This window comes from Erpetoichthys calabaricus, chromosome 7 (assembly GCF_900747795.2).
Source record: "Erpetoichthys calabaricus chromosome 7, fErpCal1.3, whole genome shotgun sequence".
In the NCBI taxonomy this organism is placed as follows: domain Eukaryota; kingdom Metazoa; phylum Chordata; class Cladistia; order Polypteriformes; family Polypteridae; genus Erpetoichthys; species Erpetoichthys calabaricus.
This window is the reverse complement of record NC_041400.2, coordinates 175,221,589-175,240,744: the sequence shown is the minus strand read 5'-3', so window position 1 is coordinate 175,240,744 and position 19,156 is coordinate 175,221,589. Positions and strand designations below refer to the sequence as shown.

The following is a 19,156-nucleotide window of genomic DNA, read 5'->3' as shown; positions in this document are numbered from 1 at the left end:
ACAATTCCTGTTTATAGAATCAATTATTTTATCCCAGATTACAACGTGGTTATATTTAAGGCAGTGTTGAATTCTTTTACTTCAACTCTGTTAGCCAGCAGCCATACCACGTGAACTTCAGAACAGGTCATTCACCTGAAGCTAAGCCTGTTCAGGCCTGGACAGTACTTAGATGGGAGACCATCTAGGAAAAGCTTGGGTGGTTGCTTGAAGATGTGCTGGAGAGGCCAGCTGGGTGTGCTTACCATGTGGTCTGAGTGTGGATCCCAGTGCCCCAGTAAAGTGATGGGGACACTGTGCTGCAAAAATGGCAGAGTCCTTCAGATGAGACGTGAAAAAGAGGTGCTTACTTTCTGTGGTCATAACAGATCTATGGACATCTCTGGTAAAGAGGAGGGTGTTTCCTGATGTCCTGGCTAAATTGTCCATCACGGCCTGGTAAATCTGGCCTCCTAATCACCTCCCTTCCTAACTGGCTAACTGTTTCCACCTCTTCATCACCTAATAACTAATGTGTGGTGAGTGTATTGGTGCAAAATGGCTGCCATTGAATCATCCAAGTGGATGCTGCACATTGGTGGTGGTTGAAGTGGCTCCCCCTCTGCATGTAAAGTGTTTTGAGTACCTTAAAAAGTGCTATATAAATATATAATGCCATCTTCTTCTTCTTCTACAACAAGTTACTTGAACTTTTGACTGGTAATTGTCTTATTGCTTTATGGTTTCATTTTTACAATTCTGACATGATGAACTCTTACTTGTTTGTATGATAGACATAACATACTACTGTTTAGTAATCAATGTTTTGATGCTATTCATACAAAAGTCAAGCAATGAAATTTTTTTGCCAGTTCTTCATAACTCCAGTGGACTGGTTCAGATCTATCTGGATCGAGCCTACATGTTGTGTTTTTTTTGTTTTGTTTCTCATGTTTGTGTGTGTTTTCCTTTATACTCTGTAGTTTTCCTTCCATATCCTATGTTTTAAGTTAATTGGTGACAGGATGAAGGTCAGCACTCCATGATCGATCGACATCCATCTGGCTGAAGCTCTGAGGCATTTACAGCCATGAAAGTTCATATTCAGAATGAATGGATGATCTTTTTTGGTGGATGCTTTTACAACTTACAAATCACAGCGTGTAGTATGTTTTGATAAATTTTGGGTGCTTGCGGCCCTCAAGGTGGGTTAAGCGAATTTAGTAAATGAACGCATATCACATCAGGAAATTTCCAAGATATGTTATTAAAATGGCTCAGTTGTTCTAACATGCAGTTATCATAATCAATTTATTCAACAGTGTTTAATGAAACCCCTCTTTTCCAATGCTCTGCAACAGGGGTGAGAAACATCAGACCTGGTGAGCTGCAGTGGCTGCAGGTTTTTGTTCCAATCCAGTTAATTAGGCACCAATCCTTGCCAATAACAGATCTTATTTACCATATATACTCGCATTTAAGTTTTCCCGCGGAATAGTTGGGGCTTGATTTTACCGTATAATTTCCGGTATTTAATAATGTCGGTCATATAAGTCGAATGCAGAAAACTCACGCTGTTGGTCCAAGAGATAATGATATGCTAACGCCCACCTGAGAGAGTAACTACGGCGCACGTTGCCTTTTTTTCTATGTATTGTGCCTACGTGACCACATGGTAATACCCGAATTATTCCGAAACAACATTTTCACTGTTTTGTGTTTTTTGTATCTACACCCTCATAAACCTTTATCATAAGATCATCCCTTATCTACGATGGAGCGTTCGCTCAGAAGAAAATATGAAGTTGGTTTTAAATTAAAAGTCGTTAAAGTAGTGAAAGAAATTGGTAACTGCGCTGCTGCAACAAAATTCAATGCATCTTAGAAACTGATGCGTGATTGGAGGAAGGCAAGAAATTGTAAAAAAAAAAAAAATGTCGCATTTTTGAACGGGTATATAACTCAGTCTGATTTTATGATCGATTTTTACGGTTTCAAGACCTGACTTATTACTGTATATACTCATGTATTTTATGGCTTATTAGTGTTTTCATTCTGCCATGTCAGGTCATTCTTGCATTGTAGATTTTTCCTTTCCAAGGATATTATTCAAATGATGTGAAGAATAAAACAGATGAGTAATTCTCAGTCCTTTACTTTTTGTCTCCTTCGAAGTATTTTATCAAACCAGATAATGATGAATTCTCACAAGTGAAAATACAGTAGAAGCAAAGTTAGACAGAATACTGCTGGTTCCTTTGTCATTACATCTTATTGCTAATAAGGAACAATTAAAAACAGGGAATGTAGTTGTTTAAGACCAAATTAAGATTTCACGCTCTTAATTACTTAACAAACTAGACATGTAAAATGAAGCATTAAAATATTGCTTGATCAATAAGTTCTTTATCAGAAATAATTCTCTTCTTTTTTTTTAAGAAATTGGGTTGGAACAAAAACCTGCAGGCACTCAGGCCCTCCAGTACTGACGTTGTTCACCCCACACTACATCATTTTACATTCCTGTCAACCAATATTCAATTTCAAAATTTCTTGGCTGTGGAGCCAGTAGTGAAATGGTGGTCCTCCCTCAAATTCCTTCAGAAATAGACAATCCTACTAATGTCTGAGGCATCCAGTCAGACACCGGACGAGTCTGTACAGAAGAGGATTGAAGGACCACTCACTTTAGCTATGGCGCAGATGAAATGATTTCAGACATTGTCAGATATTGTGTGCTGTAATACCCTGCATTTCAGCTCAAAGACCACGTGTTAGTGTTGCACATGGACAGGCTGTCAAAATTAATGGGGACGACCAGGAGAAGAAAAGGAAATGAGTCAGTAATTTAAAACCTAAAGTTAGTATTATTGTTCATTTAATCAGAATCAGTCCCCAAAAGTTATATCAAGCAACTGAAAAGCAAAATCAGGAATTGGGAAATCTAAAGGGAAATAATTAACACACACACACAAAGGTTGTTTTCTTAAAATATCTGCAATTTCATATAGTGACACATCCAAAGTGCTGATTCTTTTGCCATCACGCCAGTTAATATCAACTGTGTAACTTCTGGGAACACATACTGTAGCAAGCATCGTTATGTCATGATGGCAATTCATAATGGAGGCACCCAGAGAAAAACAAAATGCTGACAAAAGTGATACAAAATAATTTCAAATAACTGAAAACAATTTCTACAATGAAAATAAATGAAACAAAAAACCAGATTAAACACCTCCGAACCCATAATGGGAAATAATCACTAAGAAAAAAGGCTTAAACAAATGCTCAAAAATTGCCAAATGTGCATAATCATAACACTATGGAAGAGTGTCTATACGAAGTTAACACTTTTATTGAAGGAAGGAAGAAAGAAAGTAAGTAGATGATTTGGAAGAGATGGATGTTTTGCATTTTGTGATGAAATATGGTAGGAGGTGAACGTGTCGTCAGCTCTTTTAAAAGTACACTATCTACCTGGCATTGAGTTCAAAAACAAAAACATTCCTGAGTGAGGACATAACATGGAAGCTTTTCTTGATGATCAGATGATGGAAGACAGCCTGGAGGACAATGAGCAAAACTGTGATAATATTTAATGGTAATATTTAATAATATTAAAACTATGGTAATATTTAGTATCAGAAGCAGATGCCGGCTGTTATTATTTTATCAGTAATGCCCACTCCATTAAATAGTGCCTTTTTATGACAAATGATATATCAGGTCTCTAACTGCTTGATAGTTCTGCTGGCTGTGTGTCCTTAAACATCATCCGTATTTAATCAGGAAACCCTAGGACGAGATGTTGTAGTTATAGGAGTGTCATGGTGCAGAATTTCATCCCTCTTTTGCTTCCTGATGAAATAATGAGCTTATTATATTAAATGAATCAGTCAGTATGGTTGCTTATAACTTGGAGGTTGTGACAGTGACAGGGCGAGAAGATCAGAATGCATGGGTTTCATGATTCAGACTTTTAATTGCTGAGTACTGTATGTGTTCAGCAAGAAAACACCCAACTCCCATGATGGATTATGCATTTATGGCATCAGATCTAATAAAAACAAATGTCTTTAAGTGGATTGGTTTGGAGTTTACCAACTCTTGTCTTTGTTTTTTTGCTAAATTCAGAGCAGCCGTTGGCGGGACACCCAACAAATTCCCAAATCCTTACAAAATTGGGAAAACTGGAACAGAGTATAAAGCGTTTTGAATTTTCTGTTTAGCACAATGCTGAATTCCATATGGTTAATGTTTTTGTCCCAATGCTCCTCCCAGATGGGCCAGGCATGATTTGGTATCCCACTCCCCAAGCAAGAGTCAAATCCAAGAAACAAGATGAGGTGCGGTTGTGTGGTGAACTGGAGAATTTGTACAGGCTGATTCTCATAAAGAGGATTCACTTAGAGGAATTTGCATACAGTCATATATAAACAGCAGGGGTCCAGCTCTGTGGTCCTTGGACAATCAGTTTTCCACATCTGTTACTTTTACCACAAAGTCACTTCTGTTATATGGCGGAAAGTCTAATGTAGGCGTTTATTGCCTGGATTCACTTTAACCGCAGTGCCCTGGGAGCCAGGTAATAACAGCAGAGGACCCCAAACACTTATCTAGGCCTACCAGTGCTTTATATCTGAAATAATGGCAATATACAGATGTGGACAAATATATTGGTACCCTTCCATGTAAAAAGGAGAACCTATAATTGTTTCAGAAATAACATGAAAATGACTAAAGTAACTGGCAATCAATTACTTCAAATTTACTTCAAATTACAATTAATTAAAATTATTCCATATTTTAAAAAATCAAGACTTTTCTTTAGAGTTTTGATTATACAATACAATACAGTTTATTTTTGTATAGCCCAAAATCACACAGGAAGTGCCGCAATGGGCTTTAACAGGCCCTGCCTCTTGACAGCCCCCCAGCCTTGACTCTCTAAGAAGACAAGGAAAAACTCCCAAAAAAACCTTGTAGGGAAAAAATAGAAGGAACCTTGGGAAAGGCAGTTCAAAGAGAGACCCCTTTCCAGGTAGGTTGGGCGTGCAGTGGGTGTCAAAAGAAGGGGGTCAATACAATACAATGCAGTTCACAGAACAGAACAATTCCTCAATATACTAAAAAATAAAAAATATAAATTTTAGAATTACATAGCAGAATTTAACAGTAGATGATATATCCCATAATAAGATTTGGATATTGTTAGAGTCCTGGAGGCCTCATCCTTCAAGCTGCCTCCCCCATTTGGCCATTCCACGGCTGAAACAGTGCTGGGCCAGCCAATCCGATGAAAGGACCCCTCTTTCCCACGATTCCTGCGATCCTCCATCTGGGATGACTTTTCCTTAGGCAGGCAAAACAACTTGGCAGGTGGGCCGTGGCACCAAGTGCCACATTTGATTCAACTGAATATTTCAAATAATAACACAAATGAAAATGGCTCGGACAAAAATAACCTCATATTTTGTTGCCCAACCTCTAGAAGCAGTCACTACAAACAAGCCATTCCTGGACCTCTCCATGAGACTTCTGCACCTGTCCACAGGTCATTTGGCCCGCTAGTCCTGAGCAAACTGTTCCAGCTGTGTCAGAGGTCTCCTCCAGACTGCATGCTTCAGTTCATTCCATAGATATTTATCAGGATTCAAATCAGGGCTTATAGAAGGCTACTTCAGAATAGTCCTGTGTTTTGTTCTTAACATTCTTGGAGTGCTTTTAGCTGTTTGTTTTGGGTCATTATCTAATTGAAGGGTCCACGACCTGCAACTGAGACAGAGTTTTCTGACACTGGACATTGCTTCTCACTCCAGAATGTCTTGATCGTCTTTAGATTTCATTTTTCCTGCACATACTCAAGTAACCCTTTGGCAGGCACAGCAAACCAGAGTGTATTTAACAGAGCATGCAACACAATACCTGGTTCATACTGTGGTCTTGTCACATCTGGACCACTGCAACTCTCTGCTGTCACCATCCCACTGCAGATCATCAAAACTGCAGTGGCGGGTCTGGTGTTCAATGCCCCTCCTCTTTTCAGACCTCTAAAATGGCCCCCTGTAACAGCATATATTAACTTAAATTCCTTGATGCTTGCTTGCAGAGTAGTCAATGAATCATTTCCTGTATATACAGTATATTACTGTCTATGCTCCTTCTCGACTGCTCAAGTCTGGTGATGCCATCTCTGTGCGGTATTGAATCTCAGTCCAGACTCTCTTCATGTGTAGCTCCTAGCTGGCGGAATGAGCTTCCCTCCTCCATTTGGAATTGTGCCTCTCTCTATATGTTTAAGAAACATTTTGGTGAATTTCTGTCTAGTTCAGTGGTTCCCAAACTTTTCTATGCTTCGCTCCACTAAAAAATGTTTGATTTATGTTTGCACCCCTTACAAGAGTAACATCACCTTTCAAGATGAAGAACTCAAATTTGTGAACAACAAACTGAACCACATACAGTACTGCAAGTGAACAAATTGAACTAAAAAAAACAAAACTTTTTAACTTGGTGCCTAAAATTTAAATATAAATTGAGCAATTTAAGCTTATATATTAGTAATCTTGCAAATCTGTCTCCCATGAAGGATGGTTGAATGGTCTGGGGCTTGGGGTATCCCATGAAGCATCAAGCACCGCAAGGAAATCGCACAAGATCAAGTATTGAGGTGCTCATGGATGCTGGAGACCCACATGAAGCAATGGGAGCTGGTGTGCCACTAAGCAATGAAACACAGTCGACAAGCTTCGTCCCCCCGATAACACCTGAACTGCAGTTCATAAACAGATGTGCCACACAGTTAAAATTGCTGTGCCACTGCCAGGACTGCCATCAGGAGAGGTGGACTGAGTGTAAGCAGCAGGTGTCATGTTCAGTTCAGTCCCCCTTGTCCCCCCTGGCAAAAATGTCAATCAAACCTCAAAATCGATGACATTTCATGATCAGGGATTATAAAGAACTTCTCGGCCTTCTCTCATTGCCAGGTCTAATTTCCATTCTCATAGAAAAAGTTATTTGCCTTTACGAACGCTACGCCCGCTGCAAGAAACCCACAAGAATCTGCATTTCTCTGCTCATTCACAGGTGACAATTGTGCGCGCAATGCTTGATTCTTTTCATATCATAGAACAGGAGCACTAACTAATAAATGACCTAAAAATTACAGCACCCTGCAAGACACCGGTTGGACCACGATAAGTCTGACAACGCACCCCACACAGCCTTCTTCCTTGTCCCACACCCTGAAATGCCATCTTGCACCCCCTGGGAACCCCTGGTCCAGCTGATGTAAGCTATTAGACTTTATAATCTAGGAATTGTTACTAACTTGTATATTTGTTCTGAGCTCTTCACTTGCGGTGATCAATTTTGTACCCTTGTCTTGTGATACTTGCTCCAAAGCAGTCCCAAAGACTGACATTACTCAATTATATTGAGCTCTTTTTTTTAAGTCGCTTTGGATAAAAGCATCTGCTAAGCAAATAAATGTAAATGTTCACATGTTTTCTCACATTGCACGGGCACCTTGGTTTTATTCCTGAAGGTGTTTATGTACATGTACAGAAGTATTCACAGCCTTTGCTCAATACTTTGTCGATGCACCTTTGGCAACAAGCCTCAAGTCTTGTTGAATATGATGCCACAAGCTTGGCACACCTATCCTTGGCCAGTTTCGCCCATTCCTCTTTGCAGCACCTCTCAAGCTCCATCAGGTTGGATGGGAAGCGTCGGTGCACAGCCATTTTAAGATCTCTCCAGAGATGTTCAATCGGATTCAAGTCTGGGCTCTGGCTGGGCCACTCAAGGACATTCACAGAGTTGTCCACAGAGTGACTGATGACAGTAATTTGGCATATTGTATGGAAGTGTGCACCCAATGTTGCCAGGATAAACTCTATAAGTAAAGCTACAACTGGATTTAGGAGACTCGTACTGTATCCTGTACCTGGTTACGGTCTGTGGTGCATTTCAGTGCACCTGTGTCTGCATGTACTTTTTCTGGATACTTCAGATTTCCTCTCACATCCCAATCACGTTTGCCCCAACTGGTAATTCTAAATGTTTCTGAGTGTTTGTGTGAGTGACCCTTGTAATAGACTGGTGTTTTGGCCAGCATTGTTTTCTGAGAGAGGCTGCGGACCCCCACAAATTCTACTTAGGATTAAACGTGTTGGAGATTTTCATGATATGTAAATGATGTATAGATGACTGATCTCAAGAATGTCATAAAAAAACTCATATTTTATTGTTTTCCAATATTTGAATAAGCATGCTGTTTTCATATGAAGGATTTTGCATTACATTAAAAAAAAAAAGATGTACAGTTAGCTGGAGAGCTAAATGAAATAAATCGGGAAACTCCACAATTCAAAAGATCTTACCTGGAGGAAAGGGAAATTGAAAATCAATTTAGGAGTGACATCCATGGGCACCACATGAAAGTGCTTCTATGTTTAATAATTTAAAAAAAGAAGAAAAAAGTGGACTAATTTATGAATCTCAAGATATTTTTACCCAGATATTGGTGCCTGCAATGCAGTTTCACCAAAAAGTCCTCCAGATGTCTCCAAAATCTTAGTGTTACTACATCATTTTGATGACTTACGAATAAAGTTGGAAGAATATGCTACATAATGTGAATGTACTGTGCATCTGGAAAGTATTCACAGCGCATCACTTTTTCCACATTTTGTTATGTTACAGCCTTATTCCAAAATGGATTAAATTCATTTTTTTCCTCAGAATTCTACACACAACACCCCATAATGACAACGTGAAAAAAGTTTGAGGTTTTTGCAAATTTATTAAAAATAAAAAAACTGAGAAATCACATGTACAGAAGTATTCACAGTCTTTGCTCAATACTTTGTCGATGCAACTTTGGCAGCAATTACAGCCTCAAGTCTTTTTGAATATGATGCCACAAGCTTGGCACACCTATCCTTGGCTAGTTTCGCCCATTCCTCTTTGCAGCACCTCTCAAGCTCCATCAGGTTGGATGGGAAGCATCGGTGCACAGCCATTTTAAGATCTTTCCAGAGATGTTCAATCGGATTCAAGTCTGAGCTCTGGCTGGGCCACTCAAGGACATTCACAGAGTTGTCCTGAAGCCACTCCTTTGATATCTTGGCTGTGAGCTTAGGGTCGTTGTCCTGCTGAAAGATGAACCGTTGCCCCAGTCTGAGGTCAAGAGCGCTCTGGAGCAGGTTTTCATCCAGGATGTCTCTGTACATTGCTACAGTCATCTTTCCCTTTATCCTGACTAGTTTCCCAGTCCCTGCCGCTGAAAAACATCCCCACAGCATGATGCTGCCACCACCATGCTTCACTGTAGGGATGGTATTGGCCTGGTGATGAGCGGTGCCCGGTTTCCTCCAAATGTGACGCCTGGCATTCACACCATAGAGTTCAATCTTTGTCTCATCAGACCAGAGAATTTTCTTTCTCATGGTCTGAGAGTCCTTCAGGTGCCTTTTGGCAAACTCCAGGTGGGCTGCCATGTGCCTTTTACTAAGGAGTGGCTTCCGTCTGGCCACTCTACCATACAGGCCTGATTGGTGGATTGCTGCAGAGATGGTTGTCCTTCTGGAAGGTTCTCCTCTCTCCACAGAGGACCTCTGGAGCTCTGACAGAGTGACCATTGGGTTCTTGGTCACCTCCCTGACTAAGGCCCTTCTCCCCCGATCGCTCAGTTTAGATGGCCGGCCAGCTCTAGAAAGAGTCCTGGTGGTTTCGAACTTCTTCCACTTACGGATGATGGAGGCCACTGTGCTCATTGGGACTTTCAAAGCAGCAGACATTTTTCTGTAACCTTCCCCAGATTTGTGCCTTGAGACAATCCTGTCTCGGAGGTCTACAGACAATTCCTTTGACTTCATGCTTGGTTTGTGCTCTGACATGAACTGTCAACACTGGGACCTTATATAGACAGGTGTGTGCCTTTCCAAATCATGTCCAGTCAACTGAATTTACCACAGGTCAACTCCAATGAAGCTGCAGAAACATCTCAAGGATGATCAGGGGAAACAGGATGCACCTGAGCTCAGTTTTGAGTTTCATGGCAAAGGCTGTGAATACTTATGTACATGTGCATTCTCAATTTTTTTACTTTTAATAAATTTGCAAAAACCTCAAGTAAACTTTTTTCATGTTGTCATTATGGGGTGTTGTGTGTAGAATTCTGAGGAAAAAAATGAATTTAATCCATTTTGGAATAAGGCTGTAACATAACAAAATGTGGAAAAAGTGATGCGCTGTGAATACTTTCTGGATGCACTTTATATTTTAATACAGATGATACGGTAAATTTTATGATATTTTGGGGCTGTGTGTGGTAAGTTCATCGTTGCTCCAAATCAATATTTGTCACATTTTCACAGTATTTGTTTTGAAAAATTTAAATTTCCTCCCACATCTTAAAGATGTGAGTAGTATCATGGAAAAAAACTTTTGTCGCTCCTCAAAGAAGGCCATTATAGAGCCCAGATGAGAATGCAGAACATTTTGTATTTGCAGAAAGTTTTGCACAAATGTCTCAGCCCACGGAATGAGCCCTGAATTAAAAAATTCATCTGCTTTTATACTTTTCTAATTAGCATCATCTTATTTAATACATTACATCCTCTAATTCTTTAAATGCAGAACTTTATCACCTCCTCCAATCAACTAAAGCCACCAGTAATCTTGACTCTTGTCGATTCTCCCATTATTCTGAATACCACTTCATTAAGAGGGTTGTTTTACTGCTTTTCCTGTTGATCTTTGCAATGCTCCATAGTTGGGGCTTATGGGCTTTCTAATCAATTTATCCCTACTTTTTGGGAGGGTGTTTGTTACTAATTTGCCTCATTCTAACCTTGGAAAATTACATTGGTACCTTCTCTAAGACAAAGAAGAGACCTAATGTGCTTAAGCTTTAAGTTACATTTAGTTACTCTTGAGTTACATTCAGTCCTTTTCCTTACATTTAAAAATTCATTCTGTTATAGCTTCATACTATATAAATTGTATACTTGTAATAGATTTTTAAAAGATTATGATATAATAACTAAAATTCCATAGTAGTTAGATAGTTAACTTATAAGTTGTCCAGATGTGAAAGAGCAATTGCGAGGAGAAAAGGCCTTTCAACACAACAAGATTGTCCAGGACTTAAGGATATGTTCTTCTTTGACCGGCTCACAGAATTATTCTTGTTTAGTCTTCAGCAAAGGAGACTACATTGAGACCTAATACAGGTCCTTAAAATTCTCAAAGGCATCAAAAAAGTAGATTCAGCTGAATTCCTTTGACTAAATGGTGAATCACGTATGCAAGGACACCAGTCCTAAATGCATTTTCTCTTAATTTCTACTGAAGTCAGAGAGCACTTCTTTATGCAACTATTTCTGGGAGTCTGGAAAAAACTACCGAGCTATGAAATTGAAGCAGAAACCCTAAAAACTTTTAAGAAGTATCTGGATGAGATATTGGGACAGCTTAGCTATTACCTAACCTGGACTGAATGGTCTCCTTTTGTTTGTCAGAGTTCTTATGTACTTACTGTATGTCTATCCTTTTCCCTATATTGACTAAAATAACATTGAATCAAAGTTTGCAGATCCCTTAAGTTTTACTGTCCATCACACTACTTGGTAGTTTTATTCCATGTGTCTGTGGTTGTTTGCGTAAAGAAAAACTTTCTAAGATTTGTGCAAAATCTGCCCTTACATGTTTCCAACTGTGTCCCTTTGTTCTTGATGAACAATTTATTTTAAAGTAACAGCTTTGATCCACTGTACTAATTATTTTTATACTTTTAAACTTTGATCATGTCACTGATTAATCTCCTTTTGCTTAAACTGAAAATATTAATCTCCTTCAATATTTTTTTTATAGCTCATACCACATAATCCTGGAATCGGCCTAGTTGCTCTTCTCAGTTCTTATTTCCATCTTTTTTGTAATACAGGGACAAAAACTGTACACAGTATTCCAGTTGAGTCCTCACTAGTGCGTTAATTTAAGTATAAACTCCTTTGACTTATTCTCCAAACATTATGCTGACATGCTGCTTGACTTCTTGATTGCTTCTATATGCTGTCTGGATGTAGATAGTGATGAGTCCACAAAGACCCTAAGGTCCTTCTCATGATAGAGTAGAGTACTTTCAAATTTCAAACCTCCCATGTTGTATTCAAATCTATCACTTCCTGTGTGTAATACCTTAATATTGCTTAAATTAAATTTCAGTGCAATACACACAGAAAAGCAAATGTCAAAGAATGTATCAGTTGGCATGTTTATAGATATGAATTTTTTCCAGTTGTGCCAGTGACATACATATTTGTGCCTTCTGAATGTCACATGTGAACAGGCCTAGCATGACTAAACAATAGTCTCATTGTCTATCAAGAGATACAAATGCATATTACTGTCGAGCCTTATTTCACAGTCACTCTTGGTCCACCAGCCCTGAAAACATTTGATGCATAGAAGCTCTTGTACATTCTAGAAATAATAAAGTCGCATGAACAATGCATAAGCTCCTACCCAAGCAAAGCCTGATGATGCTGGGTAGGCCATTTATACTGTCAAGCATGAAGCCTGACTGAATAATTGCTACCATCCATCCATCCATCCATTTTCACAACCCGCTGAATCCGAACACAGGGTCACGGGGGTCTGCTGGAGCCAGTCCCAGCCAACACAGGGCACAAGGCAGGAACCAATCCCGGGCAGGGTGCCAACCCACTGCAGTAATTGCTACCTTGGATAGATTTATGTAGTATCAGCAAAGGAAGCTATAAGGAGGAGGAGGTTGTGAGCTGGCACTGATACACCACATGACGAACCACCTCAGGATCCCAAATTGGGACAGTCAGAGTTGAATTATTGTTACTGCATGTGAATTGGCACAGTGGTAGCTCTGCTGCCTCATAGTAAGGACATCATGGGTTTGTGTCCTGGGTCCTCCCTGCATGGAAACACTTTGGCTAGTGAGAAAAGCACTATATAAATATAATTATTATTATTAATTAAACATAAATGCCATAAGTGCACAGAAACATTAATAATTCTTTGCATTTATATAGCGCTTTTCTCACTACTCAAAGCGCTCAGCAATTGTAGGTTAAGGGTCTTGCTCAAGGGCCCAACTGAGCAGAGTCTCTTTTGGCATTTATGAGATTTGAACCGGCAACATTCCAATTGCCAGTGCAGATCTTTAGTTAGTTATTTTCACACTTCAGTTATGGTAGAAATTAGTCTCTTTTTTTTTTTTTTTCTTAATTGTCCATACTTCCATCTCCATCCCCTTTCTTCTCACTTTCTAAGCCTTAGATTTTAAGGCTTTAAAATGGTTTCTTGCTAATTTAAAAGCTGTTGGTATTATGGGAAAATCCAAATATGGACAACATAGTGACTAAAATGGACAAATGGCTGCTACGTAAATATTTTGAAACACTCCTGGAATTTGAAAGCTGTGTCTTCTCCAGTGCCACAACACATCAGGATGGTGCCCTTGTTGACGTTTCAAAAGACTTTTGATGGTGATTTGGCTAAGTTTGACTGCAAAATGTGAATTAGAGTTTACTAGACACAATAACCTTTCAAAGACAGGTAATACAATAAATTTAAAAATATTTGAGATTTGGTATTTCTTACCTTCAGTGCCCTCCTACTCCTTTCTATGATATCCTTGTGTGCATCAGCTTTTTTTGCCCAGTGCCCCTTCTCCTGATCATGTTCCCATAAAGCCTGCTTCTCAGACTTTTGACACACACTGCTTACCTTCTGTCCACTTTTTGACTACCATCAGTAATAGGCAGGTACCCATTACCTGCTGTGAAAACATCATTCCTATTCCAGCAAACACTTCCCATTATATAAAGGTGACTCTCAGCATTCCTCCTGTACCTTTAGCCATTATCCTTGTGTGTTTCAACCTCTCTTGCCAGGCGCTTTCTTTGTTGATTGTGTCACCAAAACCAAAGTGACCAATCAGATATAAGCCATACTGACCAATCAGATTGTCTGGAGGGCCCAGACATGCGTACAAACTCATACGGGACAGAAGAGTTTTATTATATAGTAGAACTAGGGTGCTGTACCGTGTTAGCCATTATGAATGTAGAGAAAAGCCAAGCAAAATGACACCTTTTATTGGCTAACTAGAAAGATTACAATATGCAAGCTTTCGAGGCAACTCAGGCCCCTTCTTCAGGCAAGATGTAATCATTGCCTGAAGAAGGGGCCTGAGTTGCCTCGAAAGCTTGCATATTGTAATCTTTCTAGTTAGCCAATAAAAGGTGTCATTTTGCTTGGCTTTTCTCTACATTATATAGTAGATTAATGTAGCTACTTTCTCATGTTGTTATTGCCTAAAACAGACCATCATTTACTCTGCAGTTAACTTATTTTTTTACTTATGTTTTAGGATTTAAAGAGGATCCATACATTTGTGAGAACCACATTATTTTTCTTGCTGTAGAAAGTTAAATTTGAGATGCTTCATAAGTGACAACAGCACCACAAGCATTTTCAGTCATTGTTATTAGGGATGGACTTGGATTATCAGTAAATCAATAATCGATCGAGGTGTCTGCTTTCTGTTCTTAATTCGGAAATTGGTTTGTAGTCGTCGAAGTGAGTGAAGGTTATGACAACAGGAGGCTTTTGGGGTACCAATGCGTCCCTCCCTGTTTACTTGCAGTTACAAACAAAAGGAATCAAACAAAAATGAGTCACTATGTAAAAAAGGGTGGGTTCTTTTTAATCTGGCTCTGCTGTGGGGTTGACTGATACAGATGGTAATTCTTTTAGATCGTTTTTCTATTAAGTGACGCCTTTTATAACCCAAGGACTGGATAGGGTGTAGTCAGTTGCCCTAATTGGTTGTTTTCTCAGAACTCTGGAGGAAGAAAATGACAAGACAGTTAGTGGTTGCACCCATTCTCGGCCCAAGGTGGAATCACATTCCTGGGAAGAGCCTGGGTGGTGATCCTCAGGCGTACATACCTCACAGGCTGCATATGATGTTTGTTGAAATACTATGCGTATGTGAGAGAGGGCTTTGGCTGTTGTGCTCATGTAAAATAACATTATCAAAGTGTACAGTTCACAGGAGAGTTACTTTATTAGTAGCGTCAAATATGTGGGGGCTATACAGAAGAGAAATGAGTGAGTGGTACAGTTCTTGATTGATGAGAAATGATTCTGAAAGCATTTTCTTCCAAATGGTATCTCATGGTCGGTCAGACATACACATGCAGTCATGAATCCATTTTTGTACAGTAGGTTACATCTATAGATCTCTTTGTAGTGCTGGAGTTTAAATAATGTAACAATGCTGATAATCTGTTTTACTGCGTTTAAATTAAAGCAGTGTGAGTGCTGGTTGCATAAATGGTTTCTAATGAATCTTTGTTGGCAATTCTAAATTGGCCCTAGTGTGTGCTTGGTGTGTGGGTGTGTTTGTGTGTGTCCTGCGGTGGGTTGGCACCCTGTCCGGGATTGGTTCCTGCCTTGTGCCGTGTGTTGGCTGGGATTGGCTCCAGCAGACCCCCGTGACCCTGTGTTCGGATTCAGCAGGTTGGAAAATGGATGGATGAATCTTTGTATTATATCAGTGCTTGTGATGGCTTTGATTCGCTGCTCCATTGATTGGATTAGATTACACATGTGTATCCTCCAATCGACGACATGTGAAATCAGAATGCATCTCATTTGCCAAAGCTGTATTCAACCTAACCCTTATTAGCCAGAGCTCATTGCTGTATGAGCTATAAATCTAATATTTTCTCTTAAAAGGCATAGACTATGTACTCGTCACCTCTAGAATCATGATTAGATCCACACTGGCAGCTAAACTTTACTGGAAGAAGCAACATTTAGTTTATAATTTCATTGTTTGTTGACCGCCTAATGATTTTTTTTTTTAAACTCTGTGACGCATCATACTCAAGTACATATTCATGAAATCTCTTTTCTGTAAGCCAAAAATGATAAACATACATGTAAAATTGCTGAAATCCAGTAGCTTTTACTGAAAATATGTCCACACCCAAAATTTCTTCTGCACAAAGAAGAAAAAACTTTAGGAGGATCAGATTTCTTTTGAGGTTAAGTCTGTCAAGTTGTGTTTTGGCACTTCAAGATATTCCAGTTCACAGTTGGTATTTAGTAGTCACTTGATAATTGACACTGGCGCATTAGTAATTATACCATCAGGGTATGCATACTTTACTTTCATACAGAACTATAGGATTTACCAGACTCTTACTTTTATTTGACTTATTTATGAAAAAAAGAAAACCTCTTCTGTGATCAGATATTAATTTTGTGGTTTCTTTACAGATAACTATTATCTTCAAACCTTACCAAGATTGCACAGATCAGAAGGTTTACCAGGCTGTGACAGATGATCTTCCTGCTGCTTTTGTTGATGGCACAACAAGTGGAGGAGAAGGCGATACCAAGAGTCTGCTAATTCTGGAAAAGGCCGCTGGGCGGCATGTAGAAATTTTTGCTAGCTATATTGGAGCTACCATCTTCGTGAGGCAGGTGGGACGCTATCTTACTTTGGCGGTCCGCATGCCTGAGGAACTAGCTATTGCTTACGACGAAACCCAGGACTTGCAACTGTGCATGAATGGTTGTCCTACTTTGGAACGCATTGATGAAGGTGGGATCATCCCTCTTCCTGTCTTGAGCCTGCATCAACCAGTTCATCAGCACCAACATCAACAGCATCAGCATCACCGCCATCAACACAGTGGGCCTCATCAATCCCACAATGTGTTTACTTTGGAAAGCGCTACGGCAAAATGCCATGACAAATTGGAAGTGAAGGACATTTATTTCCACTCCTGTGTGTTTGACCTTCTCACCACTGGCGATGCCAATTTCACCTCTGCGGCATTTAGTGCCCTGCAGGACTTGGAGGCACTGCACCCTCAGAAAGAACGCTGGCATATATTCCCTAGTAAAGGGAATGGTGGACCATACTTCTTCCATTGTTCTTTGCTAACTTTAGGACTTTTCTTTGTTGTACTTGTGGTTTTGTAGGATTTTTGTCATTAACAGAAAAAGTAAATATATATTGCCCTAATATATTGAAGAAATGTTAAAATGAACAAAAAAATTATATATATGTATATACCGTGTATATGAAGGGTTGTCCAATACTGAAAAAAAAATTGGAGGAAAGAACCTAAAAAACAAAATCTTCTGATTGGTTGTGTACATATTGTCATAATTTGTGTATTTTTTTTCAGGTACATTGGATATAGTATTATTCAATTTTTTTATTGTATTTTTTAAATGTCCCTGAATTAGGGCTTTGATAAAAGAAAGCACTTTATTTTTATTTTTGCTTTATTTTGCAGTATTGCAAATTTTTCAGACTAGGATTACTGAGTTGTGTGTGTCAGTAGCTAGGAGGTTAAAGAAATGAATATTCAAGTGTTTGCTGGGCAGGGGGGTGTGAGCACTTACTTATATGGGAGGGTGGGCAGACGGGCAGTGGTGAGGTCTTTACAAAGAACGTTAGTAGTCCCACAAACTTACTGATCAGACATCCGCTGAGCGGTGAGGGGGACATATTGGGGACATACGTGTGGTGTGATTCAGAGCTCTCTGACCACAGTTTTGAAGCAGAGGGTCGTTCTGTCACACTTAACAAGCACAAAAAAAATGAACCCAAAATTACAATGTAAAACCCACAAGAACAAAGAAAAACCGAAAACTCTAGCCTTGAAAGATGTTAGTGAAATAAGAAATAGTTAACACAGGAAGAGGTTTTTCTCCAAAGGTCCAAGTGTGACAAATTATATATATATATATATATATATATATATATAAAAATAAGAGTTCCCAATCTATACACAAATTTGGACAAACAAAATAGAAGATAAGAAAAAACAATGATGAAACAGAGGTAACTGCAACTGTATACCACATTTCTAAAAATGATGAAAAGAAAATTGTTACACAAATGAAAATCGAAAAGATATAACATATATATTGAAGACATTTTTCTTTATTACTATGAAAAAGAAAGCTCAGAATATATATGTAAACTACTTCTACATGTGATAGAAATGAGACTGAATTTTTTACAGGGAAGAAATAAAACAGATAAAGTTCATAGAAATTGTAACACAGTGACTGCTCAGCCAGTTTCGTGATCATCATGGGGTTCCAATAACCCATCAACAAACCCAGTATTGTTGTCAACCAATTAGCTGATGCGTTTCGGGAGTCAAGTTCCCCTTTTCAGGGTTTGAGGTTAACATAGCTGAGTAGCTAATATGTGTACAAAAAGAATACAAATTTAAATATGCAAACCTAGTATATGAGGGGAGACCCAAAAAACTTTATTATACATCTTACAGCATTTCCATTTTAGTCGCCATCAACATACTCCCTTTAAGATGCAATACAGCTGTTCCAATGCTTTTTCCATTCCTGGGAACATTTCCTGTGTTCGTCTTTTGTTACCGTGTCTAGAGCCTCCTGCAATTATTTATTTATTTTTCTGGATTTCTTCTACAGTAACAAAAATGTCTTTTCTTGAGTCTCAGTTTTAATTTTGGGAAGTAAAAAGTGGGAAACACTTTAGTTTAGTTACTGTAACAACACCTTAACAAAGGCTTCTTTGGGTTTTCATAAAACTTCTAAGGCGGAGTGGTGGCACTGAGGCTAGGGATCTGCACTGACAATCGGAAGGTTGCCGGTTCGAATCCCGTAAATGCCAAAGGAGACTCTGTTCTGTTGGGCCCTTCAGCAAGGCCCTTAACCTGCAATTGCTGAGCGCTTTGAGTAGTGAGAAAAGCGCTATATAAATGCAAAGAATTATTAAAACATCGGTAGATCGCTTATTCATCTTTGTGCAGTGCGGCATTTGGACATGATGGTTAATGACTTGTTAATATGAAGGATTCACAGGTCTTATACTAAATATGTAGTATCAAGAGAGATGTGTCTCAGTTAAGCCACCTCAGACCACTCCAAAGTGAAGTTTTGTTAGTCGGTCACATTGCAGAGATGAAGAAACACTTTACCGATGCTGTGCAAGTTTTATGAAGACCCAAAGAAGTGTTTGTTAAGGTTTTGTCACATAATAGTAAACCAGTAAGTGATGGCAGTACCTAAACTAAACTGTTACCGAGAAGTCATGGTGGAGCCAGAT

At 39.1% G+C, this 19,156-nt stretch overlaps 1 protein-coding gene across 1 annotated transcript in view; it reads left to right on the top strand.

The window, feature by feature from the left end:
- The window catches only part of rgmb (repulsive guidance molecule BMP co-receptor b), a 43,515-nt gene extending 25,718 nt beyond the window's left edge, over positions 1-17,797 (top strand). The window contains exon 3 of the mRNA XM_028805742.2: positions 16,321-17,797. Within this exon, the coding sequence (XP_028661575.1) occupies positions 16,321-17,031 (711 nt within the window). The 3' untranslated portion in view covers positions 17,032-17,797. The remainder of the gene's footprint in view (positions 1-16,320) is intronic.
- The last annotated feature ends 1,359 nt before the right edge of the window (positions 17,798-19,156 follow it).